The 23,677-nt window shown below is 48.1% G+C and overlaps 1 protein-coding gene across 3 annotated transcripts in view; it reads right to left on the bottom strand.

Annotated features, from left to right (window-relative positions):
* Nucleotides 1-1,573: 1,573 nt before the first annotated feature.
* LOC307218637 (ADAMTS-like protein 2) overlaps nt 1,574-23,677 on the bottom strand; it is a 40,210-nt gene continuing 18,106 nt past the window's right edge. For 2 of the 3 annotated variants that reach the window (XM_079981247.1, XM_079981249.1), the window contains exons 7-18: nt 22,244-22,324; nt 21,161-21,336; nt 19,262-19,673; nt 17,648-18,071; nt 16,358-16,464; nt 13,918-14,044; nt 11,755-11,968; nt 9,282-9,437; nt 7,095-7,265; nt 4,760-4,936; nt 3,375-3,519; nt 1,574-2,812 (exon numbers count right to left, since the gene is read on the bottom strand). In XM_079981247.1, the coding sequence (XP_079837373.1) occupies nt 2,694-2,812; nt 3,375-3,519; nt 4,760-4,936; nt 7,095-7,265; nt 9,282-9,437; nt 11,755-11,968; nt 13,918-14,044; nt 16,358-16,464; nt 17,648-18,071; nt 19,262-19,673; nt 21,161-21,336; nt 22,244-22,324 (2,309 nt within the window). In that variant the 3' untranslated portion in view covers nt 1,574-2,693. Of the gene's footprint in view, nt 2,813-3,374; nt 3,520-4,759; nt 4,937-7,094; nt 7,266-9,281; nt 9,438-11,754; nt 11,969-13,917; nt 14,045-16,357; nt 16,465-17,647; nt 18,072-19,261; nt 19,674-21,160; nt 21,337-22,243; nt 22,325-23,677 lie in introns of those variants that run through there. The other variant, XM_079981248.1, reaches the window with a different exon arrangement.

Here is a 23,677-nt window from a genome sequence, read left to right as displayed (position 1 = left end):
GCTCCCCTGCCATTCTGTCCTGTCCCACCTTAGGAATTCAGCCTCCTGTTGGTGTCTTCTGCTGCTCGCTCTTCTAGGTATTTGTTTCCTATTTTTTAACTGGAAGTGTGCCACTCTGGCCCTCGGGGCAGGCAGAAAACTTCCCCGTGGAAATGGAATCTTCACCATTTGTGGCCCTGATGTCTACCTGGGGCTGTGGGTTCTCAGGTATCAGAGTCCTCTTCAGCCACAGAAGGGAAACTTAAGTGTGCAGCATCAACCGCTTTGGATAGGCTAGACTTGGTGTAAATACTAAGGGCCTGGCCTCTTCTTGCCTGAGTCAACAGAACCATACTTTTGACCAGGTCTACTTCAATTGCTGGATGTGGGTGGCGCTGTGGGTTAAACCACTGAGCTTAGGGCCTGCCGATCAGAAGGTCAGCAGTTCGAATCCCCGTGACGGGGTGAGCTCCCATTGCTCGGTCCCTGCTCCTGCCAACCTAGCAGTTCGAAAGCACGTCAAAGTGCAAGTAGATAAATAGGTACCACTCTAGCGGGAAGGTAAACGGCATTTCCGTGCGCTGCTCTGGTTCGCCAGAAGCGGCTTAGTCATGCATCTTAAACAGGTAGTGCAGACATGGGCACATCAAGCTGTGCTGGAGAAAGCAAGTACGGCCTTCTCACCTGAGGTTTCCACAAGATCGTCAACCATGTCCTTATCGTCTTACTCCCCTTTGTACAAATTCCCACAAATCTTTCACAGGAATGATGGATAGTGGTAACTGAAAGGCAGAATGCACAGCCTGGGATGTGGGGCTGGGATGAATCAATGCTTGCAAAAAAGTGTGGCATTTCTGTAGGGGATCCTTCCAAGTACAGTGGTGCCCCGCAAGACGAACGCCTCGCAAGGCAGAAAACCCGCTAGACGAAAGGGTTTTCCGTTTTGGAGACGCTTCGCAAAACGAATTTCCCTATGGGCTTGCTTCGCAAGACGAAAATGTCTTGCGAGTTCCTGCGGGTTTTTTCCCCTCCCCCCCCCTTTTCCTAAGCCGCTAAGCCGCTTAACAGCTGATCGCTAAAAGCCGCTAAACCGCTAATAGCGCTAATCCACTAAGCTGTCAGTGGGCTTGCTTCGCAAGACGAAAAAACCGCTAGACGAAGAGCCTCACGGAACGGATTAATTTCGTCTTGCGAGGCACCACTGTAATATTTTTCAAGAGGCCTCAAAGAGGGATATTAAGCTGCTTGTAGATGCCCTGCGTTCTCCCGATGACCTCTCCCAAGGTCACAGCTTCATCCTTGGAAGAGCCCATCTCAAAAGGCTCATCCTTATCAAGAAGCGTAGTTGCGCATGTCTTGTGCCTGCCTTTGGTGCTAGATATGTCCCCATCATTCCAGGCCAAAATCCCACCCAGCAATTTCACAGAAACATTGGAGAGCTTCTCCCCTCCCCTCCCCTCAGATTCCCAAGTCAGCCACCTCCCCATTCCTGCTACTTCTTGCCACGGACGTGCAACTTCCGTTGCACAGGCCCTTTTCCCACCTACCACAAGTCTCCTCACATTGTGAAAGCACAAGTGTGTTTTTCCCCCCTCTCTCTTTATTGTAAAGTGATTTTAAAAAAGATTTTGTAGATTAATCACAGATAACTTGCTATATCTATAGGATGGAACATTCAAAGCATCCCGCTTCTCTCTCTCCCCTTTTGTTTATTCATGCTGTGACATAACTTTCCTCCAAGCATATGTCTGCACATGAGATTCCTGTGTACCAAGTTCTAAGACTGACTTGATGCACCCTAACCAAAGAATGTTTTTGATCAATGTGCTGCTTCTCCTGCCCTGCATGGGTTGCGCCTCTCGTCCCCATGAATTCCCAACTGCCATGCGCAATGCCAGAGGTATCGTATGGGTTGTATAGATGGATACTACGCAGCTTGCAGTTGTGCAGAATTGTTGCACTGGCACCGCTCCGAAAAACTCAGAGAGCACACACTCCCATTTTCCTTTCGGATTAATGAACTCTCCAGGTGGCCTTCAGCAAAGAACAAATTCATGAAGGAAAGTTCTATCGGGTGGTACTAGCTACAACAGCTAAATTAAATATCTCTGGAGACCCAGAGCAACAGCAAAAGGAAGCCATCACGTCCGGTTGGTGAGCTTCTCAAAAGGAATCTGTTGTCCAGTGTGAGAAGTAGAATGCTGGACTAGCTGGACTTTTTGGTTTGATCCAGCAGGGCTGTTCTTTACATTTGAATGACTGCAAAATGCTCCTTACAATCTGATGCACTACATAAATGCAAAGGCCTGGATTCACCTAGATGCCAATATCAGCAGGGGACCGTCTACAGGCTAAAGGAGCGGGAAGGGGTGGCAGTTTATTAAGCCCCAGGTGTTCCACAATATGGGGGAGGTCAAGGTTTTTAGCATTTCACGTAGCATGATAAAGCACCTGCGAGGGGCACTCTGAAGTCTGATAGTTACATGTTGGTGCTGTGGTTTCTAGAGACCTGATGTCTTTTTTGGAAAGGCCGTGTAAACAGGGTCCTTTTGACTGCTACATTAAAAAAAATACTTGCTAGCTGGCTAGGAGTTGTTGCAAATCAGGAACCATGGCTTCCGGTCTAGAATGCAGATTTCAGTAATGTCTTCTGGTGTTTAAGGACATTTTGCTCCTTGTTCTGGGCAGGGAAGCTACAACAGCCAGATGTGGAATCAGGGCAACTTGCTCCTACAAGATCTACAGCAAGCCTTCCTGTAGTACCAGTGTGAGCAGAGCTTCACTTTTAGAACCAGCACACAGTTAGCCGTCGTTTTGTCTTCACAGTCTTCATCTAAAGAGTGGAAACAACAGGCGTCAGTAAGAGAGTAGCTTGATCCCTCCCTGGCCATCCCACACGGACTGAGCTAATTTATTTCCAATATGTGGCTGACTTCGAATTTATATGGGGACCGTAGTCTCCTTGTCTCTGCAGTTCTTGGCCAACATGTACCCTTTATTCCATTCTCTTCCCTAGTTTTCGTCCTCCTCCTCCAATCCTTTCCTCTGGCCTTCCCTTCTGCTCATTTGTCAAGACCACCCTTCCACAAATCCTGCCATCCTGGACCCAATGTTTCACCACTGCCCCATTCTTTTCCATGCACCTGCCTGCCCCGTCTCTCTCTCTCGGAGCTAAACCAGTCCTCCAATGGCAACCACAGACCCTCCTGCTCACATCACCCTTCTGTGACATCACAGCCGGTCAGCCAATCGTTAGCAGAGCCAGTCAACGTTGCCGTTCTGCTTCTCTGCCGCACAATCTCCACGTGCATTACAAAGCAAAAATAGCTGTGACCCTTCTCTCTCTCAGGACTGAGCCCGCAAGGGCACCCCCTGAGGAAATTGTCCCCCCTTACCTGGGGCATCTGTGGGACACAACTGGAGCTGGCATGTCTGCTTGGCTTCAGGCTTGGAAGCCGACTCACAGCCTTGCCCCAGGACTTCTCCTTGGTAGCATTTCACCTCACGAAAACGCAGGCCTGTGCCACAGGTCTTGCTGCACTACGGGAGGCAGAGGGGGGCGGGGGTTAAAAATCAAGATAACTAAATGTTCCCCAGTGGCAGGAAAGGGGGATACGGAGTGCAACGTTTATAGCAACAGAGGCGGCCTGTCAAAAGGGATCCCCGGAGGCTGTCCTGAAATGATAGAAAGCTCTTGCCCTAAAAGGACTTGCTCTCTCGGCTGAATTTTGCAGAGCTGGCTTAAGCTGGCAAAGGGCTGCTGTAGCAAAGCAGCACTGTGAAATGCAAATTAGTATTTTAATACAGTGGTACCTCGCAAGACAAATGCCTCGCAAGACGAAAAACGCGCAAGACGAAAGAGTTTTCCGTTTTTTGAATCGTTCCGCAAGACGAATTTCCCTATGGGCTTGCTTCGCAAGATGAAACGTCTTGCGAGTTCTTGCGAGTTTGTTTCCTTTTTCTTAAAGCCGCTAAGCCGTTAATAGCCGCTAAGCCGTTAATAGCCGCTAAGCCGCTAAGAGCTGCTAAGAGCCGCTAAGCCACTAAGAGCCGTGCTTCGCAAGACGAAGAAACCGCAAGACGAAGAGACTCGCGGAACGGATTAATTTCGTCTTGCGAGGCACCACTGTACTTGGAGCAGGGGTTCAGTGTGCACAGAAGCCAGGGTGGTTTGCATGTGGGCCTGATCAAATCAAATCTGATTGTGGCCCAGGAATGACTCTAGCCCAGGGGTAGGCAACCTAAGGCCCATGGGCTGGATGCAGCCCAATAGCCTTCTAAATCCAGCAGTCTGGGAATCAGCGTGTTTTTACATGAGTAGAATATGTGCTTTTATTTAAAATGCATCTCTGGGTTATTTGTGGGGCCTGCCTGGTGTTTTTACATGAATAGAATGTGTGCTTTTATTTAAAATGCTTCTCTGGGTTATTTGTGGGGCATAGGAATTCGTTCATTTAAATATATATATATATAGTCTGGTCCACCACATGGTCTGAGGGATGGTGGACCGGCCCAAGGCTGAAAAAGGTTGCTGACCCCTGCTCTAGCCCCCTGCTTAAGGGTGCTCCTGTTGGTGATCTGTCAAGGCTGGGTGATGAACAGGATGAGGACCCGCACAGGTGTGTGTGGTTCCTCATCTACTGAGTGGATGAGACCCATAGTGCGTCCATCAGTTAAGAAGGCAGTTTCTGCAGGGCCTGTAGAGGGAAGTGAGGAGCAGATGGGGCTCTTTTCATCCCTATCTTAAGCCCCACTACAGAACTACCCCCTCTTCCTCTACCTGGGACCAAGAGGTGGAGAACCAGGTGGAGCAGGGTCTCTTGAAGCAGGACGCCTGCACTTCTGGCTTGGGGAGAGCGTCGCAGCGCTTCTCGGGGTACTCCTTGTACAGTCCATTTTCCAGCCCCACACACAGCACTGTCCGCATCTTGACGCCTCGGCCACATGTCGCATTGCACTGGAAGGGAGGAAGAGGGGTTTCATTCAGTCGTCAGCATGTTGAATGTTGCATGAGAATGTTGCATGGGGTTATGCTAGGCAGTTGCCCCATGGAATCGCCCATCATGCTTCTGACTGACGCCAGTTACCAGTTCAAGATGTGCTCTGGCAAAGCAGGTGTTGGAAGGAAGGCAAAGGTATGGTTGCCTCTTTGAAATCTAGCACAGAGCAAAAGTTAACTTTGATTGATTCGAGGCTCGATCTATTCCCATTTTCATTATGTCAACCCTTACTGCAAGGGTGCAAGTTATTTTATTTTCATTATAAAATTTCCAATCCACTCAGTAAATATTTTTTTAATAATGATTTTTATCAAATCTTCCAAGTTATTACACAACTCCAATCAAATATATAGGGGTGCTTTTCATTGCACATTTTCTTTTTGACTTCCCATCCCACCTTTGTTGATGTTTTTGTTTTTATTCCCCCTTAATAGCTGTACCCCACCAAGGACTCAGCTACACTGGCAAAGAAAAAAACACACTATGTGTGTTGTTTGTGCATGCTAACACTGTGACGCCAGATGGCGCTGTGGAGTTCCTTTTTTGCCAACCCGATTTCTCATACAAAGTTTGCAAAGCATTTAACCGAAACACTTCTTTGATGTGTCTAGATCCATTCTCAGTAAACTAGAGGTTATGTAGTTTTGCTTTCTGCTTTGTTTGCTTTTTCATAGCTATACCTCTTTTTTCACTAAAAGGAAAAATGGAGCCAGTTATCTCAAGAAACATGAAATATAAACAGCAGTCTCTCACAGCAAGCCAATGGGCTGATGGGGGAGGAGAGAGGATGGCAAAAAGGGAGAAATTAAAGCATATCTAATACATATTTGGACACGGGTGGCGCTATGAGTTAAACCACAGAGCCTAGGATTTGCCGATCATAAGGTCGGTGGTTTGAATCCCCGTGACTGGGTGAGCTCCTGTTGCTCGGTCCCTGCTCCTGCCAACCTAGCAATTCGAAAGCACATCAAAGTGCAAGTAAATAAATAGGTACCGCTCCAGCGGGAAGGTAAACGGCGTTTCCGTGCGCTGCTCTGGTTCGCCAGAAGTGGCTTAGTCATGTTGGCCACTTGACCCGGAAGCTGTACGCCGGCTCCCTCGGCCAATAAAGCGAGATGAGCGCCGCAACCCCAGAGTCGGCCACGACTGGACCTAATGGTCAGGGGTCCCCTTTACCTTTTTAATACATATTTAAAGCACATGACATCCCTCAAAGAATCCTGGGAACTTTAGTTTCCCCCTCACAGAGATACAATCCCCAGCACCCTTAACAAACCACATTTCCCAGGATTCTTTGGGGGACGTAATGTCCTTAAAATGTGTGTTGGATGTGCTTTAAATTTAAGGTGTGGCTCTGCCCAGAAAGAAATCCAGTTTTTGCTCTGGCGTGCAGCTACCCACAATAGTTTACTCCCAAAGCGATGCAGCCCTGGATAGGTGGGGGAAGCGCCTCACCTTTAGCTTAGAGACAGGCAGGTGGTTTAGCAGAAAATCAGCCTATGAGCAGCGGAGGAACCAGGCCAGCATCAGTAGCTGTACAGTGCCAGAATGGACAACACTGACTGCAGGTGGACTGAGAGCTGTGGTGATCTGTCTTCTGGCCACCTGCAGATGTGGTGATGGACCCAAAACCATATTGATGCTAGTGAGGTTTCTCCTTAACTATGGAAGCTACCTCAAATCCTGGTTTCAAATCTTGGTTAAGAGGGAACCCTAGTTGAGGTTGGTGAATTGGGGGCCAGGGGAGGAAAGAAGGATGCAATCCCGTGGCTCCCTGTCATCTGCTTATAAAAGGGTTGGTTATTTTTAAAGTTGCTATTTCTCCTCCTAAATCTTATTTTGTAGTGCGCTGATTTTATGCAAGCTGCCTTGTGTCCTTTTATAGAAACTGGGGGGTGGGGGTTATAACAGAAACAATGAACCCTCTGCTTTGACACCTCTGATACCCTACCAAGAGAAAGCTCAGGGGAGATCAGAAGCAGAAGGCAACGGCAAAGCACAGAACTGAGTTAATGGTTAGTCAAGAAACACACACAACAGTAGGCAAACCTTTTTTGGGTGGTGTTGGCAAGAGTATCCTGTTCGTATGGAGGGCATGACCAAGCGCGGACTCACCTGGTCCCATTCCTGCTTAACCCAATGCGCAGGGCAGTTCTTATCTCCACAGGGATAGATTGCTAGAGGCTTGGTGTTGGGGTTGCACAGGGAGTCGGAGATGACTTTCCCCTCCAAATTGCGACACGTGACAAAGCGGCTCATTCGTCCCTCGCCACACAAACCTGAGCACTTGGAGAAACAAAGAGGCCTTTCAAGGTAACAGCGGCTGAGCATCAGTGTCTAATCAGGAAGGCATTGGGGACATCTGTAAGACTTTGGACACATTTATGGTACGGGTGTATTCCATGCAGCCACAAGTAATATGGACAGGATGCAGAAATTGCCTTCTTCTTCTTTTTTTAAAAAAAGTACCTACTGTATTTTTCGCACCATAGGACGCACCGGACAATAGGACGCACCTTGTTTTAGAGGGGGGAGAACAAGAAAAAAAATTCTCCCCCTCTCTGCCCAGCGCCCCTTCAGCGAAGCAGCAGGAGGCCCTGCGCAGAGAGGGGGAGAATTTCCCCCCTCTTGTTTTCCCGCTCTAAAACAAGGTGCCGTTCAGGCAGCTACCTTGGAAGCCTGGAGAGCGAGAGGGGTCGGTGTGCACCGACCCCTCTCACTCTCCAGGCTTCAGGTTCCTTTCGAACTGCTCTTTGGGGCTGGTGGGAGAAGCCCACCACCAGCCCCAAAGAGCAGGTCAGGGAGCAGCGGAAAGGCGCAGCGGAGAGGCTGCTGCCATAGTCGCGCGTCACCTCTCCAGCTGGGAGAGGGTCGCGGGGCTATGGCTTCTTTAGCCCCTCACGCGCTCTCCCAGCTGGAGAGGTGGTGCGCGGCTAAAGAGGATCCTTCCATAGCCACGCGTCACATCTCCAGCCGGGAGAGGGTCGCGGGGCTATGGCATCTTCGCTCCATAGGATGCACACACATTTCCCCTTCATTTTTGAAGGGGAAAAAGTGTGTCCTATAGAGCGAAAAATACGGTAACTAAAGTTACCAGATGTCCCCCGTTTCCCAGAGACAGTCCCCGGGTTTACAAATCAGACCCCATTCAAAATCTATTGAAGTTGAAAAGTGTCCCCGGATTAATTGGGAAAAAATCTGGTAACCTTAACCTAGACCTCACAATTGCAGAATAATTTCTAAAAATATGCATGCAGGGTCTGATCCAGGTACAGGACTCCCAGGCTAAGAAGATCTTATTACATGAGCACTGTTCCACAGCATTTGATATTTTCATTTACATACATGCATTCGAAATAAGATGGGTTTATGAAGCAATTCTATATCCTCCCACCACGCTGACAAAAAATTCTACAGAACAGTAGTCAATATCTGGAATCACTGTTCAGTGTTGGACATCATATTTGCTGAATACACAAAGCTTCACAGCTTGTCTTTCATCGTAGAAAGTCTGGTACCTCGCTTCATTTAAAGATTTTCAGAGACTTTGAGACTAAAGATTTCATTTTGTACTCGTTTGAATGAATTCTATAAAGATTGTCTGTTGCATATGTACACTGCCACCCAAACGACGCCGCTTGCCCGGAGGAGGAGGAGGGCGGAGAGGTGAGGAAAATGCAACATGGCCCAGCAGCTTCAGCAGCAGCAGCGGCGGCGGGGGGGCTGTGAGGAGGGGCTGCCTGGCGCACCCTCCGCGGCCCTGACACGCGGGGACCGCGGCGAGCGCTGAGAGCCGCTGCCTGCCGGACGCCTTCAGCCTGGACGCACGCACAGCTCGTCAGTTCCGCGAGACATAGGGCTCTGCTACAGCCTGCGCCCGAGGCTCTTCGGCGACTCCGGAGGCGGCGAGCGCGCCCCCCCCAGATGTTGCGCCCGGTGCGGCCAGCCCCCCCTGCACCCCCATGCTACGCCACTGTGCCTAGACCCTTGTTGTGCTTCTGCCAACCTTGCCCAAAAACATATACAGAAAAAAGCTGAAAGCATACTCTCATTCCAGGGAGGCAGCAAGTCTGACCGGGAACTGAGTTTGTGACATGCTGGGATCCTTTGCCAGCCTATTTTCTTGGTTATGAAAGCATGCAGCAAAGAGACAGGAATTGGTATGAGTCTCCTGCTGCCCACCTCAAAACCCACAGGCTCCCCACGGATGACAGACCTGTCACCTCCATGCCCTCTTAATCCGATCCTCTAAGATGGGGAAGGGAAGGGAGGAGAAAATAGAAAGAATGTTCTGTGACTCACCGGCCCCCAGTCAGAGGCAGTCCAACGCCAGTCGCAGGGGGGGCCTGAGCATTCCCGCTCACCGACAGGCCTCAATGACTCACTGCACAGATTGGGCTCTACAGAGCAGCGCACCTCCCTCTTCATCGTCCCCGGGCCACCACATCGAGCAGAACACTATAAAGATGGGAACAGGATGATATGGGACAGGGAAAATGAAAAACAGCGTCAAAGATGCAAGCCCCAAGGAGGCAATGATTCTTCTGTGGACAAGCTTGTTCCTTCATAAACAGTATGGGATCACCCTTTCCACTCAGGAAAGCGACCTAATATTCCCAAAGTGATTACTATCGCAAACAATTTATGTCAGCTCAAGGTCAACATGCATGCCTTCCTAACAGAGCCATCTGCCCCAGGCAGAAGAATTTAAGTGCGGTTTAAAAAAGCAAATGATAACTAACTTATTCACAGTATAGTTTATTGTGGGGAGGGGAAGTTGGGTTGTTGTTGTTGTTTGCCTCAGATGTTGAAATAATAATAATATTAAATAATAATAACAAGAACTATTATTATTATTATTATTATTATTATTATTATTATTATTATTATTATTTCTACCTTGCCCACAAAAATGCAACAAAAGCTCATACCAATAACAAACTTAGTTGGTCTCTAAGGTGCTTGCCTTCAGATGTCAGATAGTTGTTTATCTAATCAACTAATGTCTAAATGTTAGATAGTTGTTTATTTCTTTGACATCTGGTGGGAGGGTGTTCCACAGGGCAGGCGCCACTACCGAGAGGGCCCTCTGCCTAGTTCCCTGTAACTTCGCTTCTCGCAGTGAACCTGGAGCTAGGTCAGAACCCAATATTCTACATAAACACAGTGGTACCTCTATGTAAGAACTTAATTCATTCCGGAGGTCTGTTCTTAACCTGAAACTGTTCTAAACGAGAGGCGTGCTTTCGCTAATGGGGCCTCTTAATGCCACTGCGCCACTGGCACACGATTTCTGTTCACATCCTGGGGCAAAGTTCTCAACTTGAGGTAACTCTTCCAGGTTAGTGGAGTTTGTAACCTGAAGCATTTGTAACCTGAGGCATTTGTAACTCGAGGTGCCACTGTAATAGTTGCTGTGTAGTCTAAGATATCACGGTTCTAGCCACTGCCCCCCACCCTGGCAAGAGCATACTGGAAATTATGGTCTAGACTTCAGATTACAGTGGTACCTCGGGTTACATACGCTTCAGGTTACATACGCTTCAGGTTACAGACTCCGCTAACCCCGAAATAGTGCTTCAGGTTAAGAACTTTGCTTCAGGATGAGAACAGAAATCGTGCTCCAGCGGCGCGGCGGCAGCAGGAGGCCCCATTAGCTAAAGTGGTGCTTCAGGTTAAGAACAGTTTCAGGTTAAGTACGGACCTCTGGAACGAATTAAGTACTTAACCCGAGGTACCACTGTACTCAGAAAAAGCAGAAAGGGGATGAACATGTATTTCTTTTATTCCTTAGATGGGGAGGGGGCAGGCAGTACAGCTGGAGGACACGCCAGTAGACTAAACTTGCTTTTCCTTGGCTTTCTGAATACTTGTGCTAATTATTGTGGAGCCACTGAGCACTCATTCCGAGTGAAATGGGACATTAGGTTATTACCACCACTGATTTATTAATTGTTTGCTATGCATTGATGTGCAAGGAGCAGTCCCTGGGTGGGGAAATATAGAAAAGGTGCCATAGGGGGCTGTGAACATGGTTGAAAGAGAAGCAGAAATGCATGGAGTGCTTTACTCTTTCCTGGGAGTTTGTGCTGTTGGGCAACGAAATTTACGATAGAAATAAAAATAAATGAAAACAGAGTTTGACCCTTACACTTGAGCCCACCCTGCTTCAAATGATAATAATACGCTAAGGCTGCTATCTTCCTTAAAACGGATTTCATGCCCGTGATTCTATTGCGTAAGATGAAGGTAAAAGTAAAGGTAAAGGGACCTCTGACCATTAGGTCCAGTCATGGCCGACTCTGGGGTTGCGGCACTCATCTCACTTTACTGGCCGAGGCAGCTGGCGTACAGCTTCCGGGTCACGTGGCCAGCATGACTAAGCCACCTCTGGCGAACCAGAGCAGCACACGGAAACGCCGTTCACCTTCCCGCCGGAGCAGTACCTATTTATCTACTTGCACTTGATGTGCTTTCGAACTGCTAGGTTGGCAGGAACTGGGACCGAACAACAGGAGCTCACCCCGTCGCGGGGATTCGAACTGCCAACCTTCTGATCGGCAAGTCCTAGGCTCTGTGGTTTAACCCACAGCGCCGCCCACATCCCTTAAGATGAAGGTAATCAGGGTTAAAACATCACAATTCCCTTCTTTTGCTCCCCCAGTGCCTAAAAGGAACATTTGTCTTTGCACTCGCAGAGAGGCTCGCTTAGCTATTTCCCCCGGCCCATGCTGTAAACCTTTTTTTTTGCTGCACTTGCCAAAGAACCACATACCTCCGACCACTCTGACAGCTCCCACTGTGGTCCACAAGCTTTGTTCTTGCAAGATTTCCGCTCCATGGGCCTGGCTAGCCCTGCCGACTCGCACATGTCGTCGTAAACAGAGCTGTCAAAGCCCGGAGCCAGCATCTTCCAGCAGCGCACCGTTCGGTACTGATAGCCTTCGCTGCAGGTCCTGGAACACTCACTCCACCGGCTGGTCTCCCACCTCCAGGCAGGCGCCAATGGCGAGAGAGAAGAGAGAGCAACCATGGCTTAGTCTGAGCAAACTTGGAAGGTCAGAGCAGTAGAATTACCCGAGTCAAGAAAACAGAAGAGCCTTCCAAGTTTCCAAACTACATGAGGCTCTATAACAGGGGTCAGCAAGGCTTACCGGGCATGGGCCAGATCACTCCCGCAGAGATCCTACGTGGGCCGGAGTGGCGCAGCGTGACACTGGAAATCGTGTCAGCACATCTGCGGCACTGGAAATCGCTTCTGCACATGCCCAGATGCCGGAAACTATGCCTGCACAGAAGCAATTTCCAGAGCCACGGAAGAGAGCCCCCCGTGCCATGCTGCACCAATTTAGTACAGCGCACAGAGACACACCGAGCAGGCAGCTCGGTTCGGGGGCAGCTCGGGGCCCGGTTAACCAGCCCCCATGGGGCGCTTCCGGCCCGTGGGCCTTAGGTTGCCAACCCCTGATTTATAACCACACAAGAGTGAAATGCATTTCCCACTAAAAATATCAACTCTGCAATTTATTATACAGTGGTGCCTTGAGATGCGAACAGGATCCATTCCGGAGCCCCGTTTGCATCCTGAATAGAACACAAGATGCGACTGCGCGTCTGCGCATGCGTGGGTCACGTTTTGCCACTTCCGCGCATGCGCGTGACGTCATTTTAAGCGTCTGTGCATAAGCGAGCGGTGAAACCCGGAAGTAACACGCTACTTTACTTCTGGGTTGCCGCGGAGCGTAACTTGAAAATGCTCCACCTGAAGCACATTCAACCCAAGGTATGACTGTCTATCATTTCCCAGTAAGCTTTAACCTTACTGAAAGACCAACACATATGATAAAAAGAACCTTCTTTTTACATAATGAATTGAAAAGGATGTTCAAAATAACGTGTGTGTGTTTTTTTAAAAAAACCCAGAAGCTTTTCTTTTGGGAATTATAGGGACAGAACTACCCAAATTGTACAGAAATTTATTTAGGTATGCTACTACAGCAGCAAGAATGCTACTCGCCCCAAAATGGAAAGAAGCAGAAGTCCCAGCAAAGGAAGAATGGATACAAAAACTTATGGAATATGCAGAAATGACAAAACTTACCGGAAGAACAAGAAATCAAGATAACAAACTTTTTATAAAAGAATGTAAATGGCTTATTGAATATTTACAGATAAATTTCAAACAGATAAAAGCATTGGCAGGATTATTGCAATAACCTGCAGTTTCATAAGAGTATATATTTAAAGTAGATAATCAAATGAATTTGGATATGCAGAAGATATTAAAAAATAAATTTAAAGAACTGCAGAAAGAGGGGGAAGGAAGTCAAGTTTAGAAATTTTAAATTGATTGTAAAACTAATAAAATGTATAAACTTGAAAAGTACAGTGGTACCTCGCAAGACGAATGCCTCGCAAGACGAAAAACGCGCAAGACGAAAGAGTTTTCCGTTTTTTGAGTCGTTCCGCAAGACGAATTTCCCTATGGGCTTGCTTCGCAAGACGAAACGTCTTCCGAGTTCTTGCGAGTTTGTTTCCTTTTTCTTAAAGCCGCTAAGCCGCTAATAGCCGTGCTTCACAAGACGAAAATACCGCAAGACGAAGAGACTCGCGGAACGGATTAATTTCGTCTTGCGAGGCACCACTGTATAAATAAAAATTTTATATATATAAACTCTGCAAGCTGATTTTGGTTTACCAATTAAGTAAACAACCACATAGGAGACCCGTTATAATAAGTCCTGTAGTTGTTTATAATTTCCCCAGCATTTTGCAAATGTAAAGTTTTTGCATTTTGTAAAGGAAGACAGAAGAACATTACAGTTAACCACCTTCCATCAACCTCAAACTATAGATTTCATATTCTGGTTCAGGAATAAGATTGCACACCTACAACCCCACCCCAGTCCCGTTCTGGGAACTGGCTCCTTTCACTCACCTAGGTTGGCAGTCTCTGCCTGTGCAAAACTCATGGGTGGGCTCAGGGCGCGTCAGGGCGTCACAATACGCTTCTTCCACTTCCACGCCATCATAGCGGACGCACATGGCGTAGGAGCTGCTGATCCCTGGGTGGACAACCAAAAGTGTTTCTTTTTAGTCCCTGTTCGTTAAATGGCCCCTAGCAGCTTCCCTGACGGCTGCTAAGCAGCCTAAGCGACTGATATTTTCCCTCTGCCGCAACCAGCACTTTCCCAGATCTCATCTGATGGGAGAAGATGGCCTTGCCTCCACAGGGAGACCATTATCCTGTCCCCACAATGCCCATCTTTCCAGAGGGACTTTGTAGACCTCTGCTTTCCAGAGAAGATCCAGAAGCATGGGAGGGCAAGCTACTCGTGTTTCCTTTCTCATCTCTTCCTTGGAAGACATGAAGCATAGCTGTCAACTTACAGATTTGAAAATGAGGGACCAGCAGCCTCGAAAATAAGGGATCAGCAGCCAAATTAAGGGATTTTCCAAGTACAGGTATGTTCGACTTTTGAGCCCCAGCCAGCAGCCAAATGAAGCTTCAAGCGGTGGTTCCCACAGAAACAGCATGAGGAGATTTCACCCCTCCCATATCCAAGAATCTCCTGACGAGTCTGCTGATTCTCCAGAGAGGAGGAGCAGTGTTTTGCTTTCTACTTATTCAGCTCCAGCACCAAGTCGGTCAGTCAGTCAGTGTGTCGGAGAGAGAGAGAGTGTTAGAGATCGTGTGTAGAGATAAGGTTGCTGCTAAGAGCAGCTGCAGACACTCAGTGTAGCATTCATTTATGCTTAGACCTATTTAGCTCTGTATATAGTTTTGTATTATAGCTGTAGTTATAGAATAAAAGAAGATATTCTACAGAGCTGCTCTCCGAGTTGTTTATACACTGCCAGACTCTGCTATACTCTGCTGTGTGGACGACTGTATTGTGGAAGTGAATCCGGTGCTCACAACTCTAAGCTGTGAGTCCACAGCACTTTGACCTGGTGGTCTCTGGAAGTGCTACCCAGCTCGCCTAACCCAGTCGGGGTTGAAGTGCATGAGTCCAGTTGGTGACACTGGCTCAAGGGCGATGCTGACACAGCAACCCGGCAAAGAGGATGCAGCAATGAAAATCACCGTCACCTCTCCGCTGGGAAGCGCTGAGCAAAGGCGAGTCCCCAGGCAACGTGGCCAATTTGATCGGCATAAGGCATGCAAGCTCCACCCCCCAGTCGTTCTTAGACTCCTTATTGGGTGAGCAACGCAGCCAAGCAACACAGTTGGAGCCTCCCTCCTCCCTGGCCGGCAGGGAGCGAGGGAGAGGAGCTGCTTCCTTTGAAACCCGGGAAATTTAAGGGACATCATCAATAAGGGACAGCAGTGGGACACAGCGCTGGGATAAGGGACTTTCCCGCCAAATAAGGGACAGTTGACAGCTATGACATGAAGGGGCTCTGAGCAGCTGAGCTGGACAGCATCTTAAAGCATCACAATTAATGCTGGGATATGAATGAAGAATCAAGGCTGTGCAATGAACAATTATGTCATTAAATTTAATTTGTATCAATTAATTTAAAAATACGATAGTTTATTGCCTATGTGCACTGTGGCGGCTTAAATGCTCCAGGGCAGCTAGAGAACAAACCTGCTAAAAAGTCAGTCATTGTGCCATATGGATGCACAGAGTGGCTTAGAATGGGGAAGGACTGCAGGTCACATTTAGGAAGGTCCAAGTTCAGCTCCCACCAACCCCAGGGACCGGGCAGCAGGGAGGTCCAGCTCCGAGGGCCTTCCGGCGGTTCTCTCACTGAGAGAAGCAAAGCTACAGGGAACCAGGCAGAGGGCCTTCTCGGGAGTGGCGTCCGCCCTGTGGAACGCACTCCCACCAGATGTCAAAGAGATAAACAACTACCTGACATTTAGAAGACATCTGAAGGCAACCCTTTATCAGGAAATTTTTAATGTGTGGCATTTTCATGTATTTTTAATCTTTGTTGGAAGCTACCCAGAGTGGCTGGGGAAACCCAGCCAGATGGGCGGGGTACAAATAAATTATTATTATTATTATTATTATTAGGCAGCACTGCCTGTCCATGCAAGCAACAGTAGACTAAATGGACCAACTGGCTGTGCTAGGAAGGGCTGATGGGAATTGTAGTCCAAGACAGCTTGAGAGGCACCAACTTTTGAGGGGCCGCTCCATGCAGAATTTGTGGTTGAAGAGTTAAGAATGCAGAGGCGAAGTAAACAGTCAACGGATACCTGAATGAAGAGCAGATGCATTCCTGTCAACCTACAATACCAGACTTTCAGGCTTATTTCTAGAAAAGAGATCTCTGGGTGCTAGGATACGAGGCACATTCAAGCAAAAGGTTGGGTCCCTCGCGAGAATTGCTCTCGAAAACCATCACCTTCGCAGCAAAGCTACCTGAGGTGCACGTCGAGCTGCAAGGGGCATAGGCCGATACTTTCCAGCGATACATGTCAGCCAGGCTGATGTCGTCGTGACCGAGGGGATTCAGCTCAAAGTCGTTGCTGCAGGGGAAAAGGAGCTTGCATGAACTCACAGGTGGATTGTCTACTCTGGGAAGGAAAGGCCAACCTTTCTGGGATTCTGAGGGGACTAGGAAAGGAGCCAGGTATGAATGCAGTCGTTGCTCCCTCAGAGTCTGGTGCAGACCAAATCTGACGCATTTCAAAACTCAAGTGCTGGTGGCCTGTCAATGATGCCGTTTTTTAGGCCAGTAATTCTCAAAGAATGGACTCACACACCTTAGCATGACACAAGGAAGGCATAAATTAAGAAGAAGAAGAAGAGTTTGGATTTGATATCCCGCTTCATCACTACCCTAAGGAGTTTCAAAGCGGCTAACATTCTCCTTTCCCTTCCTCCCCCACAACTAACACTCTGTGAGGTGAGTGAGGCTGAGACTTCAGAGAAGTGTGACTAGCCCAAGGTCGACCCCGCAGCTGCATGTGGAGGAGCGGGGACGCAAACCTGATTCACCAGATTACGAGTCCTCTGCGTAAGCAGGGGAAAGCTTCAGTAAAGGGGCCCCTGACCATTAGGTCCAGTCGTGGCCAACTCTGGGGTTGCGGCACTCATCTCACTTTATTGGCCGAGGGAGCCGGCGTACAGCTTCCGGGTCATGTGGCCAGCATGACTAAGCCGCTTCTGGCGAACCAGAGCAGCACATAGAAACACCGTTTACCTTCCCATCAGAGTGGTACCTATTTATCTACATGCACTTTGACGTGCTTTCAAACTGCTAGGATGGCAGGAGCCGGGACCGAGCAACGGGAGCTCACCCCGTCAGGGAGATTCGAACCGCCGACCTTCTGATAGGCAAGCCCTAGGCTCTGTGGTTTAACCCATAGTGCCACCCACATCCTGAAAGCTTCAGTGGGGCCTCGCAAAAGAGGCTGCCCACTGCGCCCCTAGATGGGTCCCTGCTCTGGCTTTGCGATCTTCCCATCGGTCTTCACTGTGCCCCACAGAACTATTGTTGATGGGTGGGTAGCACATCTGAATCCTGCGGTTTGGGGTAAGACCGAAGACAACATGCTGGTGTGTTTGACAGCCATTCAGATGGCGAGGCTGAGAGGAAACCAGCCTCCCCACATGGCGGAGGTGCTCTGCTGGGAGTTCGCATGACACCTATCTTCCCCCTAAGAGGACATTTGGTCCTTTGCTCCAGGAAACGTTCGTTCTACTTGCCTTTCAGTGCCAGGAGCCTGAAGAGGTTCTGACAGGAGTTTGCTCCCCAAACCGGCCTGAACGCTGGTGCTGGAACTAGGCTTGGACGGCATCGCCACAACCGTATCGTTCACTGCGCTGTCCACCGCATGCGCTTCCGCATTCGCATCCTCCAGAAAGTTCTTTTTTGCAGGTGGCTTGTGCAGCCCTTCGGACCACTCGACCAAAGGTTCGCCCCAAAAGCCCACCGTCGAGTTCTTCCTCCCCAGCTTGATGGCTAGGTAATGCAATTCCCTGCAAAAAGCAGCATTCTGGGGGTCCTGTAGACACAGTTTCCTGAAGAGACGTAGCCTGGATGGCCCCATCCTGCTGGCCTCCTGGAGCTCAGGCCTCGCTGCACCATGGGGAATCGCTGTGCTGATTGTGAGGTGATTGAGTCTGAGGGCTTAAAGAAAACACAGGATAGCAGCCAATCCAGTTTAAGGCATTTGTTCCTCAAGAGACATGGGACAAAACTCGTTTCCCCTGTTATGCTCACAAGACAAATTTTCTGGTGTGATTTGGTGATTTGCAATCTAGCATCTTAAACAGGACACACTCTCAGTGCTTTAAAAAAATGAGTTTCCAGTCCTCATAATTTCAGAGCTCTCACAACTACAGAATTTTAACGTTCAGGGTTTAGGGATGATTTCAGATTTTGGCAAGGAGGTGTGTATGTATGGTTGCCATGTGTCCTCTTTTTCCAGGACACGTCCTCCTTTTCAGGACACATAAAACAAGTGTCGTCCTAGCGATCCATAGTTAAAAGTCGGCAAATGTGTCCCCTCCCTTTTTTTGCTCTTCAAAATTCAGCAACCCTAAATCTCAAAGTTTGAATTTCCAAAAAAATCAAATTCTCATAATAGCTACTAGCTATTCTGGCTTTGCACATTATCCTTTACAGCCCTTCATCAAACCACAGTTGTCCCCTTACCTCAAGACTGCTTATTATTATTATTATTATTAGTAGTAGTAGTAGTAGTAGTATTTGAATTTATATGCTGCCCTATACCCAGAGGTCTCAGGGCAGTTCACAGAACAAAATCAAAATATAAAACCACAAAATAAATAATCAAAATAAAAACAACACCCCCCAAAAAACCCCACATTTTAGAAGGGTATAGGATGTCAATCAAATCAACCAAAGGCCTGGTTAAAAAGGAATGTTTTTGCCTGGCACCTAAAGGTGTATAATGATGGCGCCAGGCAAACTTCCCTGGGGAGAGCATGCCACAGACGGGGAGCCACTGCAGAGAAGGCCCTGCTCTCGTGTTGCCACCCTCCAGACCTCTTGAGGAGGAGGCACATGAAGAAGGGCCTCAGAAGATGATCTCAGGGTCTGGGTAGGTTCATATGGAAACCAAGCAAACCCACAACGATTATTTACTTCCTCCCAACCCCCTGCAGAAGGCTCAGGATATATGGGGCAGGAACAAGGCATTACATAACTAAGAACAGAAATGCAAAAAAGCACAGGTTCTCAGAAGGCAGCTTTGGGAGAACACGGCTACTCTGCCCCCCATCCCCACCCCATGCTTCATGTGGGGCCAGAAGGAATCCAACACTGCAAATACAGTGGCAAGAAAATATACCAACCCAGATCTGTTTCTATCTTTTCGTCATCACCTGCTCCGTTGGTGTGGTAGACACGCTGGACTTGGAAACCAAACTTTTCATCCTCTGCCCCATGTTTCCAGCCCCAGTCCTTGCCTTGCGCAGTTGAGTTAAATGGGAAGAAGCCCTGACTTTTGAAGGCCACCCCTCCGCGCTCCTCCCCCCGGGGGAAAGGTTCCCCGACGTCATCCGGCGCGAGAGATAACCAAGTGGCGTTGAAATCTTGGGAAATGGGCGGGACGGCGTCCTGCCGATTGTGGCTGGGCTCCGGCAAGTGAAGGTACAGCGTTGGCATCTTGACGGCGGGGGGAACGGTTTGAAGAGCTGGCGACAGCGCCCTGGGCACTGTGTAGTCGTAGGTCACATGGGGGACTTTCCCATTGAAGTTATAGTACTGGGTTCAACAAGGAAAAGGAAAAAGCAAAGGGAAACAAAATTAATCCATTGGCACTAGCACTTGGGAATAATTATTATTATTATTATTATTATTATTAATTATTTATACCCCCGCCCATCTGGCTGGGTTTCCCCAGCCACTCTGGGAGGCTTCCAACTGAATATTAAAAACAATACAGTGTCAGAAATTAAAAACTTCCCTAAACAGGGACTTTCCCATTGAAGTTATAGTACTGGGTTCAACAAGGAAAAGGAAAAAGCAAAGGGAAACAAAATTAATCCATTGGCACTAGCACTTGGGAATAATTATTATTATTATTATTATTATTATTATTATTATTATTATTATTTATTATTTATACCCCCGCCCATCTGGCTGGGTTTCCCCAGCCACTCTGGGCGGCTTCCAACTGAATATTAAAAACAATACAGTGTCAGAAATTAAAAACTTCCCTAAACAGGGCCGCCTTCAGTTGTCTTTTAAAAGTAAAATAGTTGTTTATTGCCTTGACATCTGGTGGGAGGGCGTTCCACAGGGCAGGCGCCACTACCGAGAAGGCCCTCAGCCTGGTTCCCTGTAGCCTCACTTCTCGCAGCGAGGGAACTGCCAGAAGGCCCTCGGAGCTGGACCTCAGTGTCCGGGCTGGATGATGGGGGTGGAGACGCTCCTTCAGGAATACAGGACCAAGGCCGTTTAAGGCTTTAAAGGTCAACACCAACACTTTTAATTGTGCTCGGAAACGTACTGGGAACCAATGAAGCTCTTTCAGGACTGGTGTTATATGGTCTCAGCGGCCACTTCCAGTCACCAATCTAGCTGATTCAGTCCACGTGAAGGTAATGTCATGGACTGATGGGATGTAGAGGAATGGTGGGAGAAACTAGCTGGGGAACCACCAAGGGATGAAGGATCAGAGCCCAGGGATTAGTGGTGAGACAACAGTGAGCAGTCAGAGGGAGAAGACTGGGAAGATGAGGTATCAGAAGCTGAAAGGGTAACAGGCTCAGTGAGCAGGGAGAGTCTGTGGCAGAGAGAAGTCCAGAAGCAGAGATGAGTCAGCCTGGTGGAGTCACAAGTCTCTCCCCTTCCTGCTGCAACCGGCTCCCCGCCCCACCTGTCTCACAGAAACAGAAGTGGGCTGAAACGGGCGGAGCAGCAACAAGCTACATACAGGTGCAGTCTCTGATTGCTTGGGAAAAGCCCTGGAGAGGAGGGGACGAGCCCAGGACTTTCAGTCTCAGCAACTGATCTATGGGGCAAAGGTACTCCACCAAGTCTGTGCACATCGTGTTCTTGCTAATAATTCCAACTTGCACAGCGTGATTAACTGCCACCTCGCTCCTGACATCTAATGCGATTTGAGAACTTTGCCTCAACCCACTGTTGCGGATCAGGCCCCCAAGCCCCCTTTAACTTTGTGCTCCCATTCTTGGGGCTCACACAAGGAGCAAGAAAGCAATCTTTTTGTAGCCTCCATCACTTGCCATGGCGTTGAGAGACTGGTTGGTAGGCCCCTGTGCAATAATGTATTCGAGGCCGTCGGCGTGCAGGCTGGATGGCCGGCGGTATTTGAACACGGTGCCAGCTACTCGGAAGTTCTGTGGGTTGTCGATAGCCGAATTCCCATTGAAGAAGAAGCGCCCAGTTTCATCCGCTAACGCTAGCAAGGAGACAGAGAGGGGATGGAAGACAAAGGCATCTTCTTTGCAGGTGCTTGCAGGAGCTAGGGCGCATGCCTGTTGCATCCTTCTCAGCTGCCCCCCACCTGGAGGGCACTGTGAGAAGGAAGCAACAGCTCACAGTGCCCTCCCAAAAGCCATGCTGGGCTCCCAGGGGTCAGGGCACAAGCCTATTGCATCCTTCTCAGCTGCCCTCCAGCTGCAGGGCACCAGGGTGCTGTGATGTGCCCCCCCAAAAAACTGTGCCCATGGTGATGGCCCCCTCAGCCCCCCTCCCTCCATGCTATGCTGCTGGATAGAGGCTCTCCCAAGTTTTCAGATCTCAGGACAAGCTCTGGATGTGCTAGAGATTACAAAAAGTGCAACTCAATGGTAGCATTTGGGGGCAGGTGCCCTACTACTTTTGTTAAAATATTGTACCAATATTTGTTATATCTGCCATGTGCCCAGGAGTGGGAACCATCAGAGTAGAGGGATTGGGTGTACTCCACAAATGTATCTTAGATTTACCGTATTTCCCTCTTCCTTCCCCTAGACATAATCTAGGTTAAATAGGAAAGGGATTTAAAAAACAAAAAGACAATGCATGCGTTGAGAGAGTTTTATTAAGATGTCCCTCTAACTAAAAACTTGCTTGGTCAGAACCAATTCATTTGTTTAAAAGTTCTTGATAAAAGGCACTGTAATTTTAAGGCTTTCCTCTTCTTTGATGCCACTGAAGCTGAAATCAAGGGATAGCATTTACTCTGAACAGATTGGTCAAGAACAAAAAAGCCGTCTCGTGAATGCTCTTTAAGGCTTGCATGCAGTAATTAAGTCAGTTAAGCACTCTCCTTGCTGTGCTGCGGGACAAATTACCCCAGTGGAGCATTTCTGTCCATCGCTTACCTAGGATGTTCTCTGTTTTCCTCCGCTCTATAATGAGGATGTCTGTAGCACCAGCGGGGATGTTGGTGATGAACACATAGCCTAGGAAACAGGAACCAAAGACAAAACAGAAAACCAAAATCAGGGAAACTGGCATTGCTCCATGAAGCAGTTTCTCTGTTTCCACTAGGTCACAGGTGTTAATTTAGTTGAGTGTGTCTGGACCATTGCACACATTGCACAGAGGCAAACCCAGGTTTGCCAAAGACTAGATGCTCAATAAGGCACTGCAACCAGTGACTGAATAGCGGTACCTGTAGAATATACATTTTTCATGCATTCCTTTTTTAGTTGTAGATTTAGTTTAGCTGTATATTTAGACCATCTGAGGTGTATGTCTGCCTCGGCCCAGTATACCTGAAGGAGCGTCTCCACCTCCATTGTTCAGCCCGGATACTGAGGTCTAGCACCGAGGGCCTTCTGGCGGTTCCCTCACTGCGAGAAGCAAAGTTACAGGGAACCAGGCAGAGGGCCTTCTTGGTAGTGGCACCCACCCTGTGGAATGCCCTCCCATCAGACGTCAAGGAAATAAACAACTATCTGACTTTTAGAAGACACCTGAAGGCAACCCTGTATTGGGAAATTTTTAATATCTAACATTTTACAATTTCTTATGTGCTGTAAGAAGCCCAGAGTGGCTAGGGAAACCCAGCCAGATGAGCGGGGTATAAATACCAAAATTATTATTATTATTATTATTATTATTATTATTATTATTATTATTATTATTATTGTTGTCATCTGCATGGTAAAAGAGAGTGGGGAGGCCATTTCTCCACCATGAGAGGGTCCAACATAATGTATGAACTGGGAGTGAGCCTAAGTTACTGGGTAAATCTGCCAAGGTGTTCTATTCCAAGGATTCTAATTCATGAGCCTTCTAGAATGTGCATATATGAAACATAGGAGGCTTGCAAAGCACAGATAATAAATAGGTAAGGGTAAAGGACCCCGGAATGGTTAAGTCTAGTCAAATTTGACAATGCGGTGCGGTGCTCATCTCTGCTTTCAGGCCGAGGGAGCCAGCGTTTGACTGCGGACAGCTTTCCAGGTCAAGTGGCCAGCATGACTAAACTGCAATGAGTGCCAGAGCTCACAGAAACACCATTTACCTTCCTGCTGCAGCAGGACCTATTTATCTGCTTGCACTGGCATGCTTTCGAACTGCTAGTTTGGAGGAGCTGGGACAGAGCAACGGGAGCTCACCCCATTGCACAGATTTGAACTGTCAACCTTATGACCTGCAAGTTCAAGAGGCTTGATGGTTTAGACTACGGTGCCACCCACAAATAATAATAATAATAATAATAATAATAATAATAATAATAATAAAAAAAACTGATCCTCAGCTTTAGCTGCCATAGATATTAATATTAATATTAATATTAATATTAA

Source organism: Podarcis cretensis (assembly GCF_951804945.1).
Source record: "Podarcis cretensis genome assembly, chromosome: 6".
Lineage (NCBI taxonomy): Eukaryota > Metazoa > Chordata > Lepidosauria > Squamata > Lacertidae > Podarcis > Podarcis cretensis.
Note: the sequence above shows the minus strand (reverse complement) of the source record. Positions and strands in the feature narration are given on the sequence as shown.